Source organism: Merops nubicus, unplaced genomic scaffold (genome assembly GCF_000691845.1).
Source record: "Merops nubicus isolate BGI_N331 unplaced genomic scaffold, ASM69184v1 scaffold33482, whole genome shotgun sequence".
Classification (NCBI taxonomy): domain Eukaryota; kingdom Metazoa; phylum Chordata; class Aves; order Coraciiformes; family Meropidae; genus Merops; species Merops nubicus.
The window spans coordinates 17,307-30,092 of NW_008592143.1; the positions used below are offsets into that span (position 1 = coordinate 17,307).

General features: G+C 43.9%; 1 protein-coding gene across 1 annotated transcript; it reads left to right on the forward strand.

The window, feature by feature from the left end:
• Window positions 1-1,728: 1,728 nt before the first annotated feature.
• Window positions 1,729-12,474, forward strand: CRTC1 (CREB regulated transcription coactivator 1; the record flags this gene model as incomplete). The annotated part of the gene is made up of 9 exons (XM_008935075.1): window positions 1,729-1,845; window positions 3,400-3,447; window positions 6,295-6,432; window positions 7,219-7,280; window positions 8,172-8,266; window positions 9,082-9,167; window positions 9,577-9,620; window positions 9,910-10,130; window positions 12,338-12,474. Coding segments are annotated over 9 exons (948 nt in total), but the record flags the coding sequence as incomplete, so codon positions are not given.
• Window positions 12,475-12,786: the final 312 nt, after the last annotated feature.

Below are 12,786 nucleotides of genomic sequence, written 5' to 3' on the forward strand. Positions count from 1 at the left end.
CACAGAGAGGTTTCATTGCTAACAGCCATCTCGCACGTTTTTGACTAATTTGGTCCCTCAGCTAAAGCATAAAGATTTTGGTTCTCTCTCTATTTGGCAGTTGGTGGCTTCTAGGGGAGATTTTGTGCATAAAGGGCATTTGCGTTGCTTTCCTAGGGATAGTTTGGAAGTTGGAAGAACGCATGCACTGTTTTCCTTGGGGTGATCTTGCTTTCTCCTCCTCTGTTCAGGGACTCTTAAAATACATGTACTCCTAAGCACTGGCAGGATATAAACAGGCAGGTCCCTTTTCTCTCTGTCCTGGCTTGGTGCTGCTGGTGCAGTGTGATATCTTCACTGTTGACACCTCAGCATCCCAGCTCGTGGTGTTACCTTTTCATCAGAGGATTCTGCTGGGATCGTGTCGTCGACACGGGAGGTGCAAGTTCTTCCTTCACTTTGCTAGAAACATCTTCACCCAGCCCTGGGGCATCTGTGGTACTGCTGGGAAGACAGGACCACTCCTTCCCAGCCTGCTGTTTCCTTTGCTTAAAAAGAGTGTAAAGGGGAAAAAAAAGCCCTGTAAACATCCAGGTTTGGGGATGCCGTGTTTTCTAGCGCTTCTCCAAACTTTACTCTTCAAAATCGTGGCATTGCAGAGCAAAGGCTTTCAGATCTGTTTGAATGAAACTAAACCAGATTTGTTGATGTACACACTACAGTACCTTAGCAACCAACCTGCATCTAGTCCAAGATCTGAACATTTAGTCTTTAAACAATTCTTTGCTACCAGTGTAGGAATGTTCTTGCATTTCAGAGCGCAACAACAGCCGGTTGACATCTAGTGAGGAACAACATACATTAGAAAATGTGTACTCCTCCACAGTGGGAGGAGAGGGAGCTTATGTAAGCTCATTTCTTTGCTACTTTAATTGTAGTTTCTTGAGTTCTTGGAAGATGCATCCCTGGGAGCAGGCTTGCTGCATTCAGCTGGTTGCAGGTCCTGCTCTATCAGTGTGAAATAGGGCTGTGGTGGCAGCGGGGTATGAAACCCAGATGGGTGGACTGGGAATGGTACAGAACTGAGTGAGAAGTTGTTTTAAATATTGGTGCTACTAAACTGAAAAGTTGAGAAAGGTCACTAACAAAGGGTTAATCAAAACCCTTCTTAATGAGCTGTTGAGAAAGTGTAGTCTTCTGAAAGAAATGACATAGAAAATCAGTTGGTGTTTGAGTAGAAAACACCTGATGGTGGAGAGCTGCAACTTGCTGTGACATCTCCGTTACCTGGATTGCTGCAAGGTTGAATGTTTCATTAGTCTCCTCAATATACTAAATTAAGATGACTTCCTGATTTGTATATCACACACGAACAGCTGGTTAATATTGATATTAGAGTCGTGAGGAGCCTGGCAGTGGTTTTTTACGTCCCTGTTTTCAGAACAGCAGGGGACTTAAGACCCATGTGGCTTCACGTGGTGGTGATTTGTTGGAAATCGAATCTGATTGCTGACTATGGAGATGACTTTTCCTCCATCCCTTTTCGCCATCACACCAGACCCAGCGTGGCTCTTTGCCAGCTGTGCTTTGTGGGGAAGGTTGATATTCTCTCCCACAGGTTGGCTTCATGCTGTTTATAGATGGTGTCCATTCTCAGTGATAACAGACATGGTGTCAGGTTGAGCCAGTTGTAACACTTAAAAAAATAAAGGAGTTGTGCTTACACTTTCCTCTTGCTTTTCTTTTTAGTTACAGCTGCAGAAAACCCAATATTTGCAACTGGGACAGAGTCGTGGCCAGTACTACGGTGGGTCACTGCCAAATGTGAATCAGATTGGAAACAGTGCCATGGATCTCCCCTTCCAGGTGAGTTTAATGGGGTGTTTCTTTCTTTTCGTTGATTAATGCAGTGCTTGGATGCTGTTTTTCCCTCACAGGAGGCTGTAGACCAGCTGCTGGTTCAGAGTGTAGCACCACGGCCTCAGCAGACCACCCTGCTTTACAAAATTTGTCTCTTTTGGAACAGAATGTAGTTGTGGATGGAATGTGTGGATATTTTTATATCGTATCTGTCTAGTGTTAGATCTTCTTCTGTCCCTGGTCATGGTGCTTTTGTGTCAAGAATATGCTGAGATTATGCAGTTTGTCACTGAATATTCACAGTGGTGGTGGGTTTGTTTTGTTCATAAGAAAATCCTCTGCAAAGATACTGCAGGCTCAAAGCCAGGGTGGAAGCAACTAATGCAAGGGGGTGTGGAAGGTACTGGGAGAAAGGGGGTGGGTGGGAAGGTGCCTCATGGTGGTGTGTATGTTCCATGGGAGTCACGTGTGGATTTGGGGAGAGGAGAAGGAGGAGTGGGGCACAAATTGGTATCAGAATAGTTAGTTTTCTCTGGGCATGCTGAAAAGTAAATGTAGGGATGTCCTGGGTTTGTTACTTTTCTCCTTTGTGCTGTGGTGTGTGACTCCAGAGGTGACTCCACTTTAAACAGTAAATGAGTGTTTTCTGTGAAACTTTTATTGTTAGTCAGCATGTTTGGACAGAAGATGTTGTGCAGTGGATAGAATGAGGGGATGGATCCTTTTGGGACTCCTGATCTCTATAGTTACTTTACTTAGGGTGCACAAAATAATTAACATTTGTGCATTAACATTCCTTTTTTGAGTAGTAACATTTACATTTTATCCCACAAGGATGCAGTAAGAATTAAGTTTTGCAGTTTGTGGTTTTCCAGTGAAGGCTTAATAAATCTGAAGAGATCATTGGTGATGTCCTCTCACTGTGCATTTCGAAATCCATGTAGACAGCTGAATTTGTGGAGGTTAAAAGCTTGAATCTTGTGCAAGAGGAGAAGCAAATATCTATTTTAATCTGGTTGCCTTCAGGGAATGCAGTGCAGAGGTTTGTAATGCTAGGAAGTCCGTAGGATTACTACACAGGCATCTGGTCTCTTCAAGATTTTTGTCTTTAGTTTCTTCTTAAGGAGGTTTGTAGTCCCTGTTCTTTTTAAGCAATAGTGTTTCAGTATTATTGTATTCAGTATTATTCCAACCCCTATGATTCTATGATTCTTGTGCTTGATGCCCATCACTGGTGGTTATTACAGAGTCCTGAAACTAAGACAGTGCTTGACAGTAAATATTCAAAAAATTTTGGAAGAATGGAGGAGGCTACAGAAACAAATTGTGCTTAAACTCCTGGTCTTGATATATTTTTTTCACATATGTACACACAAAACCCCAGAGCTGTTACAGATAACCAGTGGTGACAAGTGACAGAATAAACCCATGTGTTGGTGTCAGTGCTGAATGCTTCCAGGTCTGTCAGTGACCGTACGCTGTGCCGAGGAGGTGAAGCCTGCCTGGTTGTCTCTGGTGAGAGCACTGGTGTCTGAGAATCTTGGTTCTTTGCATTTACAGCACAACGGAGCTCTGGCAGAAGCCTTTGGAGCAGTTCCTGTCTCTTTGGTAAACAAGTATTTAGGTTTGTGCAAATACGTATTTCGGGCTGGTGTCGGCTTTGCCCAGGTCGATACGTATTTCAGCACACCTTACACCTCTGGTATGCTCAGTATTTATCTGATTCACCCTCCCAGCTCTGAAGGAGTTCTGGTCTGTCACATAAATACAGATTTTATTTTTTTTTTTTTGCCATGCATCCCAGTTTGGAACATGCATAAGAATTCCTGTTCAGACTCCCTGGACTTGCTGTGGGCTGGCGTGTGATGACTTATGATTTACGGGGGATTAATTTGGTGCAGACGGTGGTTTATTTGGCACTGTCTTGGCCTGTGGTTTAAGCCATCTCTGAGCATGTGCACTTAGCCTGCATGCTACGCTCCGTTGGGAAGGGCAGAATGATTCCCCAGCCGCTGCTTGTCACCTGGAGGCACCGAGATGTGAGCTGGCAGCAGGTACTGCTCCTCTCCTTCCCCCTCACCCACCCTGCTCGTTCTGATTTCTTAAGGCAACATCTTGATAAATCTTAAAGGGACACTGTTGCTCAAGAGTTCTGAGCTTTTTCCTTCCTGTCTGTGAGTATTTATCCTTTTCTTGATTTTTAATGTTTTGTGGAGTTTTGCTTCTGAACTCAAATCCTTGACTTTTTTTCGGGGAAATGAAACAGTTCCTGTTCTTCATTTTTCAAATAAAATTGATGCTCAGATCTATTATTTTTTCTCCAGACATAGTTGTTCACTACAGTTAAGCACCACATACCCTGCAGGGATCAGGATTTTACAGAAGGCACGTTGCCTGGTGTCTGGTCCAAAGCAGGTTTCATGGGATGGTTGCTGAGAAGCCAGATGTGTTGGAGGCAATATCCCTCAAGTGTTTGTTATCTTTTCTGATTTCCCCCAGCAAGTTAGGGGTTCACTTGGGATCTTTGTTCCTAGAAAGCCAGAGAACAGCATTGCCCAAAACCTCCTGGCTCTGTAAATGACAGCCCTGTAACAGGGAGTGGTCTGTGTTTACTTGTGCCACCGCTGCACTCAAGTTAGTTGTTTTATTTTTAATATAGAAGTTGTGCAAAAAAAGAAGGGAAAACTTAAAAAATAGCTATTTTTGAGTTCAACTTTCTGTACTCACATGCACTGGCTTCCTTTTAAATTCCAGGTGGGGACTGCACTCTGTACCCTCCAGACTGGCTTCTCCTTTTTTAGCAACATTGTGGTTGAGACCACTAGCATAGGAAATTGCTTTTCCTGTTGACCTTCCAAGCACGCATGTGTTTGCAAATTTTGCTGCCTTTTGGGGTAGAATTGCTCTAACAACAGTGCAAGGAAGAGGTTGAGACCTTTTGCTGTTGTTTTGGAATGATGAATATCCCCAGTTCTGTGTGGTGTCAGTTGGGTAGAACTAGATAATTGTTCAGTGTTCACAGCAGAGATTAAACCAACATGTCTTCATTTAAATTACTCAAATTGAGATAGTATGACCTGGAATTTCCAAGTCTTTGTACAAGTCATTCTTGATAAGAACTGCAGCAAAACCACCATGATCTTAACGGCTGAGAGCACAGTGAAAAGTCACTGTGCTCGTGTTGACTTAAGCAATATTCTGCTGCATATAAAGTGTTGGCCCTGAAATGAGAAGATAAACACCACAGCCACTTTGCATCCATTTATATTAACACAGGTCGTGTGTGCACAGAGGGAGAGGAGACTAATATTTGCTAAATAGAAAAGAGATTAAAGCAGTAGAAAAAGTCTTTAAAAAGTGATTACAAATAAAAGATTTAAAAAGAAACGTAAAAGTTTTTAGAAATCATTCAAACAGCCAAAGCTGGACACTTAAAAAAAAATAAAGAAAAATAAGATTAATATGGGAGCCAGATGGTTTCATGGCTTGGCAGACAGGACAGTGCATTTGCCACGTGCAGCACCTGAATGGAGGAGGAAATTTTGGATTTCCAAACAGATGGTGTTGAGGGACTCAGCAAAGCTGTTCACATTGGCAAGGAGTGGAAGACTGTGGAGCTTTTTTTCCTCAGAGACCCATATATTGCTGTTGAGGTATGAGGAGGGGTTGACCACTCTGTACTTCCTTCCCTGCCCGTTTAGCCTGGGAATGCATCTTCCCTGGCCTTTCTCTGCCATCCTCATCCTCCAAAATCACTGCCTGACGGGTAAACGCTCTCAGGATATTGGCACAGAGGAGATTCAGGGTGAAATCGACCTGAATGAACTGAAAATTCCTTAAAAAACTACTGAATGTTGTAACTTTTTCTAGACAAAGGAGGAAGGAAACTGCTTTTGTGTCTTTTTTTTTTTTTCTTCTTTCAATTCCATCAGTGTCCCCTTAAAATAACGATGCTGAAAGGAGGGGTGAAAGGCAGTCTGAGGGAACGTGGCGTGTTCTGGTGAATGTTAGGCTCACTGTGCATCTTCTTCCTGCACCTCCTGCCCTTGTAGTTCAAGCTCTGGTTGTCAGCATGTTCCTTCTGGATGCATGCTGCATGCTGCACCGAGGGAATGTCAACAGCAGCTGTCGGCAGGCTCCCTGCCACGCTCACGGGTGGTGTTTTGGAGTCACAGAGGTTGGAGAGCAGGGCTGATTTATGAGAGGGCAGCTCCAGCATGGTCTGCCTCCGCTCGTCTCTAATCCCCCTCTGGAAGAGAGAGCCTTGGTATTTGTTTTCCATGGCTGTAGTAAAAACATTGTTGGAGGAAAAAAGCTTTACCTGGTTACACTTGTCCATATCTTTTTGGAGGTTTGTTCCGTAGAACAACAGAGCCTTGTGTGCAGTATGACTAGTCCTGGGCAGGCTGCTCCTGCGTGTGTTTTGCTGCTTGTAACTGCACGTGTCTCTCTCAGACTCCTTTTCAGTCGTCGGGGCTGGACACAAGCAGGACAACTCGGCACCACGGGCTGGTGGACAGAGTGTATCGTGACAGGAACCGCCTGGGCTCCCCGCACCGACGCCCCCTCTCCGTGGATAAACATGGGAGACAAATATCCTTTGGTTGGTGAGCTGGCAGTGAGCACCTCACCTACCTGTCCAACAATATCACAGCTCTGGTTCTTACCGTTCCCTTCCTCCTCCTCCCTTCACCTGTCAGCTGAGTCGCTTCCCATCTCAGTTTGTGTCATCTGCTGCCTCTGAGCTGTGAGCTAGGCTATAAATACCTGCTCTTCTGTAAAGTAAGCATTTACCTCTTTCTGTTTCCTCAGCTCTGAGCGGGGATAATGATACACACGAAGCTGAGAGGGATTGAGATCCTTTGATGGCAAAGGCAGAGCAGTCTCAGTGAAACTGAGATTCCCTTCAGAACTGAGTAAACCCCGACCAGAATAATCCTGTGCAGTTCATTGTGCGGTTGATTGCGAGTGGATTCATCAGTTCAACATTTGCCAAGCTCTATTTCTTCTTCCCATTTGTACAACTAAATGAGGTTGTTATTTCTGACTGGCTTAAAATGTGCCACAATCAGCCTGGCTTGATGGGGCTAAAGGAGATGTGTGAGTGGAGAGATGATGGCTTCTCAGGGGAGAGGTAGATGCTAGGAAGGGAAAGGGAGGATCGTTGTCCTGTTGCTCAAACATGACAACAATCCAGATAATTTTGTTTTGAGTGTCCTTTTGAAGGCACTGTGTTCCCCATAGGGAGCCTTCTTGCCTGTCTCATGTGAGCTTAGTGGTTCTGACAGGGTAATTTGAATTATTCCTTAGAAAAAGATTTCCAATAGGCCTCCTACTTAGTGGCAAAGTGCTGTTCTTCTCCTTAACTGCTGGGATCACGTGGACAGCTGTCCGTATGGCACTGTGTATCTGTCACCTCCATCAGACACGAGCTGGAGAAGGTCAGTAGCACAATCCATGAGGTGTGTTGGCATTTGGGCTCTGTTCTCTGCTACTACAAAGGCTTTCATGTGCAACAAAGGCCTTTGTTGTTCCCCACAGCAGTTGGTCATCTGAATTGCCACTCCTTCCTGAATTTAGAAATTGATTTTTTTTTCTCCTATTACGCTTATTCTTTTAGATGACCTACTTTTAAAATTAAGATGTGTCAGCTAATGTGGGATTTTTAAAGGTAAATCTTGCCAGGCATACCCCAAAACTGTTGAGTTGTAAAAGATTTGGTTGTTTCTCACTGGGCAGAAATTAGGTTAGTCTGTCTCTCCAGTGGAGAGGAGCATGGAGCTGCCTGTCCCTGCCCCTCAAGCTCCTGATGTTGGAGGTGCTGAGGTGCCCAGGTGGTGACCTGCATTCCCAAGCCAAGGACAGTTCATCACAAGGGATGTGTTGGCCGTGGAGGTCCCCATTGCCATGACATACTCACATCCTGAACATTTTCCCTCCCTATGAAATGGGGATGCTTGCTTTTCAAAGGCTAGGATAACCCAAGTATGTATGTGCAGCTTTGAGCTTAAAAATTACATTATTTGATTGTGCATAATCTTAACAAAGTGTATCAAATTATTTTCTAACAATGGCCATGAGTTTATCCTGTATTCCTCTCAATCCCATCATTGAAACAATTGCTTTTCAAACTTGAACTAATTCGTTCTGAGAATTGATTGTTTCACAGGGAAATTGTGCCTGGTATATACCATGTATAGATTGCAGGTTTTTAACAGGGCATTTTCAGGTTTTACTGAGTGAGTTACATTTATCCGAGATGAAAAACACTTTTATTTAGAGAAACTGACAATAAAAATTATGTATTTTCTTTTTTTTCCCCTTCATTTCAGGACAAATTCCGATTCTGCCTTGCACCAGAGTACTATGACTCCAGCTCAACAGGAATCCTTTTCAGGAGGGTCACAGGACATGCAGCAGAAAAGAGGTAAACAGAGAAGAACAGTAAAACTATTTGGAGCAATCAAAGCTTTGTGTTAAGGGGTTTGAGATCCCCAGTGAATGCACTCTCCGAGGGGATGCTTCCAAACAGCACTCAGTATTTCAAGTTAGGAGCTGGAGCACTCTCACTATGCTGGTGCCCTCTGCTGGCCCCTCTTCCTGCAGCACCTCCATTATTTCTAGAGCTGCAAAACAGTAATTAAAGATCATCTTGGACAGTATTGCAGATTTATAGTCATCGGTGTGAAAGGCTCCTGTGGATGAATCTTTCTGACTGGGCTTTCTTTAGATGTTCTTTGTCACCTTGCTATTAGCCTGATGAAACTGTGGATTGATTTCAAGAAACAAATGTGCTTGGAATATGGAGAAGAAACAGCTTTATAGCATTTCTTTGTCCCAGGGGAGATAAAATGTTTTTTTTCCCCCCTGGAATCATCCTCTTGGCCACCCATTAGGTGTCCAGGTGGGCATTACTTGTGTGAAGTGCAAAAGACAGGAAAAAACAGGTCCCAAGATACACTTGTCAATTTAAATCTAAGCAGACTGAATTGGAGCACAACATTTTTTAAAGTATTGTTTGTTTTTTTTGAAGCTGATGATATCTCCTTGCTAGCTAAATACAATTTTAGCCTCTTCTGGTGTTCATTTTTTGAAATTTCAGTCTCACAGCAGGACAGTGCCACTCCTTGCTAGTAGCTTACTTCAGAGTTTACAAATGCTTAAACTTCCCATCTGAACATTTCTTACTGAGAAGCTTAATATTATGATAATGATATGATTCCTTTTGTTCTCATTTCTTAGTTTTGTTACTGACTGTCCCTGGCATGGAGGAAACCACCTCTGAGGCAGACAAAACCCTTTCTAAGCAAGGATGGGACACTAAAAAGGTAAGAATCTCCCATTTCAAAGTCTAGAGCCTTTATTTTCTAAACGTATTTAGGTAAACTAATGCTCTAAATATTTTCAGCCAAAAAAAACTACTTGCAGAAGTTAGAGATCAAGTGCTGCATTTAGCAACAGTTCACTGAACATTAGATCAGAAGGGCATTTTATGTTTTTGTGTGCATGGAAATCTGTGATTCTGCCAGGAGAAACTTCAAATTTGAGCCTTGTTGGACCAATAAAGCAACAAAGGCGACAAATATCTACTAAGAGTTTCACAGAGCTCTTGTGTAGAACAGTTCTTCTTAGAAATATATTAAATTACATTAAATAAAACATACTAATTGAAATATATCCTGAGCATTAAACTCTATCAGTATCTTTGCCTTTAAAAATGTCTTCCTTCTATTTTAGACTGGGTCGTCAAGACCTAAATCATGTGAAGTTCCAGGAATCAAGTAAGTTTTGAGCAATTGTTTTTTAAAGAGCATTGAGATCTTTAAGAAAGGATGTTGGATATTGAATGTCCTCTTGCTTTTGAGTTTTCTGAAAAGCCTTTAGATGGTCTAACACCTCAATAGGTACCAGACAATCCAAAACCTCCGAGTTGGCCGTTAGATCTCTGATTGGTTTATCAGCATACCTAGTTCTGGGTATAGCACCTTGCTTTTTAAGGAAGATTTCATAAAGATCTATCCAGGCTGAAATTTAAATTTTGCCTCCTGTTGTTTTCTTCTCTCCCTTTAGCATCTTTCCATCAGCTGACCAGGAGAACACTACAACGCTGATTCCTGCTACGCACAACACGGGCGGCTCCCTGCCAGACCTGACAAACATCCACTTCCCTTCCCCCCTCCCGACCCCGCTAGATCCTGAGGAATCCACATTCCCAGCCCTGAGCAGCTCCAACAGCACTGGGAATCTTGCTGCCAATCTGACTCACTTGGGCATCAGCACTGCCAGTCAGGGTGAGATCTGAACTCTGAGGTGTTTTTACAGGTTGTCTATAATGTGTCGCTTGTCTGAAATTGTGGAAGTTGCATTGCTGAATGTTTCTGTTTTGTCTGAGAGGTAATTACACTTCACTGTTGATTGATACCTGTAGAATCCTAGACACATTTTGATTGGGAGAGACCTTCAAGCTCCTCGAGTCCAACCATCCCCCAGCAGTGCCAGGTCCCCACTGCCCCGTGTCCCTCACGGCTTGGAACCCCCTCCAGGGGTGGGGACTCCACCACTGCCCTGGGCAGCCTGGCACAGCCCTGTGCAACCATGCTGCAATTTATAATGTACTAATCACCTGATAATTTCAGGAATAAATTTAAACTATCTAGGCAAATAGCCTAAACTAATGACTGTTATTTTTTAAGATGTTTCAGTGGGTGACACTCAAATAGCTGTGAAGAGAGTTGTGTTTTTTTTATTGTCACTGACAATTGCAGTCAGTTGATTCCTAGAATAGAAATAAGGCACTGTATCCAAAAATACACTTATTTCCTGTGTTAGGCAGGATTCCCTTACCCACTTAAAAATCCTCTCATACATTGGGAAAAGGAAATAATTCTAATCAGATTAATGTGCTGTTGTGACGGAGCAGTTATAGTCAACCCTGAAACAAGAAGGCAGTTTAACCCTTTGAGTACAGAGCTGATCAGCAGCTTTTGCCATCCTTTAACCAGTTTTCTGGTCTCAGGTAGGGAGTTTTCAGTCACTGGAGTGGAACTTAATGAGTCTGTGCTGAGAGCACTATCATGTGTGTAAAAAGAAACAAGCTGCTTGAATGGAGTTAGGCCAGACTGGGTCGCTAAATTTCTTGTGCTACCCATAATTAGCAGAGTAAATGTTATAAACCCAAACCAGGAAGTATATAATTGCTTTGAAAACATTCCTGAGGTATCGAAGACATAACAAATGAAAAAGATACACTCATTGATGATTTTCCTGCTTCTCCTTGGAGACTATCCCATAGCTTAATTGCTGGCATAGTCAGTGTTTGGTGCTTTTTTAATGGATTTTTCCAAACCTTCCTAGCCCTTCTTTATCTTCTAGCTCTTTAGCAGAAAACCTGAAGGCTTTTGAACTTTTTGCATTGCACAGATGCACCCTCAGCAGCCCCCAGGAAAGGTGGAGACAAAAACACCTGCCAGGTTACCCCAAACTGCCAGCAGTTGAAGGCTACACGTTTGTGTGCTTGAGTTTGTCAGTTCACTGACGTGTTGTGAGACACTGTTGGGTTTGAAAACGTTGCAGGGGAGGGCAGGCAGTGCTCAGAATCTGTGCCGTTTGAGCCAGTTTGCCTGCTGGCTCCTTGGCAGCCTGGACTTCCTGGCTCCCTGGCAGCCTGCCTGGAAGCCTTGAAAGTTTGCCAAGTGCCTAGGAGCTCGCAGGCTCTCGCGAATTCCTCCTTCCTGGCAGCTCTGGAAGAACAGCTCGCTAGCTAGGTTGTCCTGAAATCACTTTCCAGGGTGTCTCAGTTCCTCTAGGGTAAGGCAGAATACAGGGGAGGTTTCAAAACTTCCAGATTTTTGTCTTGAATTCACACAGAATGACAATACTTGAATTGTTGATCCCCACCCCCTGCTAGGTCGTGGCTCTTCAGAGTGTGAAGGATATTTCCTGCCTTCCTGTGCACTGGTATGCCATTAAGCATGGAGAGCTTCCTGTGGAACCAGTTTTTTTTTCTTCTGCATTTTCCATTAAATAGGTGTTTGCTTTTCTAATATCACAAGTGCCCTCTGATCAGTCTTGTTATACGATCTGTGATCTTCTTCCTGAAGCTGGAGCCCTTGCAAACAGAGCAGAACGTGCTTCTCTGGGCTCGGAGCGTGCAGCCTGGGAGGGGTGCGGGAGTGGGACCGACGGCTTCGGTGACCCCTGCAACTGCTCTGCCTCTTCCAGTGTCGAGTCAGTATCTGTGCACAAACCTAAACCACAGTGACCAGTCCAGGATAAACCCCAGGGATCATCCTCCCATCCCGATGCTCTTCAGCCTGACAAAATTAATTGCAGATTAATGAGTATCCAGCTGACGGGCCGAGGCGCGTGCAGCGCTTTGCGTTCAGCGCTGGGCCACTTACACCACTCATTTCTCATCGTTAGGGCAGTTCCCTCCATACAGGTATCCATAAGCTGTGGCTCTGTGTCCTGTTTCAGCTGGCTTGCTCCTTCCCAACAGGAATGACGACGACACCAGCCCCTTCCCAGCAGCACCGCCAGCCAGCCGTCAGCCCTCTCTCCCTGAGCGCGGACTCCCGGCGGCCCCAGTCGCAGCAGATGTCTCCTACGCTCTCCCCTTTGTCACCTATTACTCAGGTAGGAGCTTGGAGAAGTCACATTTTTCAGTCATGGAGTAATTCTTCTTCACCTGGGGAAAAGTTGGCTGCAACATCATCTCTGCTGTTCTTTAATTTTCTTCTTTAAATGGGTTCGTTAATTAAAAAGGGAGAGGTTTGTAGAGGGGATAGGTTTTACTTTTGCTTCCCTAGAACCATGGTCAAAACCATCTATTATGTATTTCTGTGATGGTTTTGTCCCAAAGTTAGCTGTGAAATTTGAAAGATATTTCTCTAATTCATGAGAAAAGCTCAGTTAGCTTTATAAATGGATTTCCTAAGTGTCACTCTG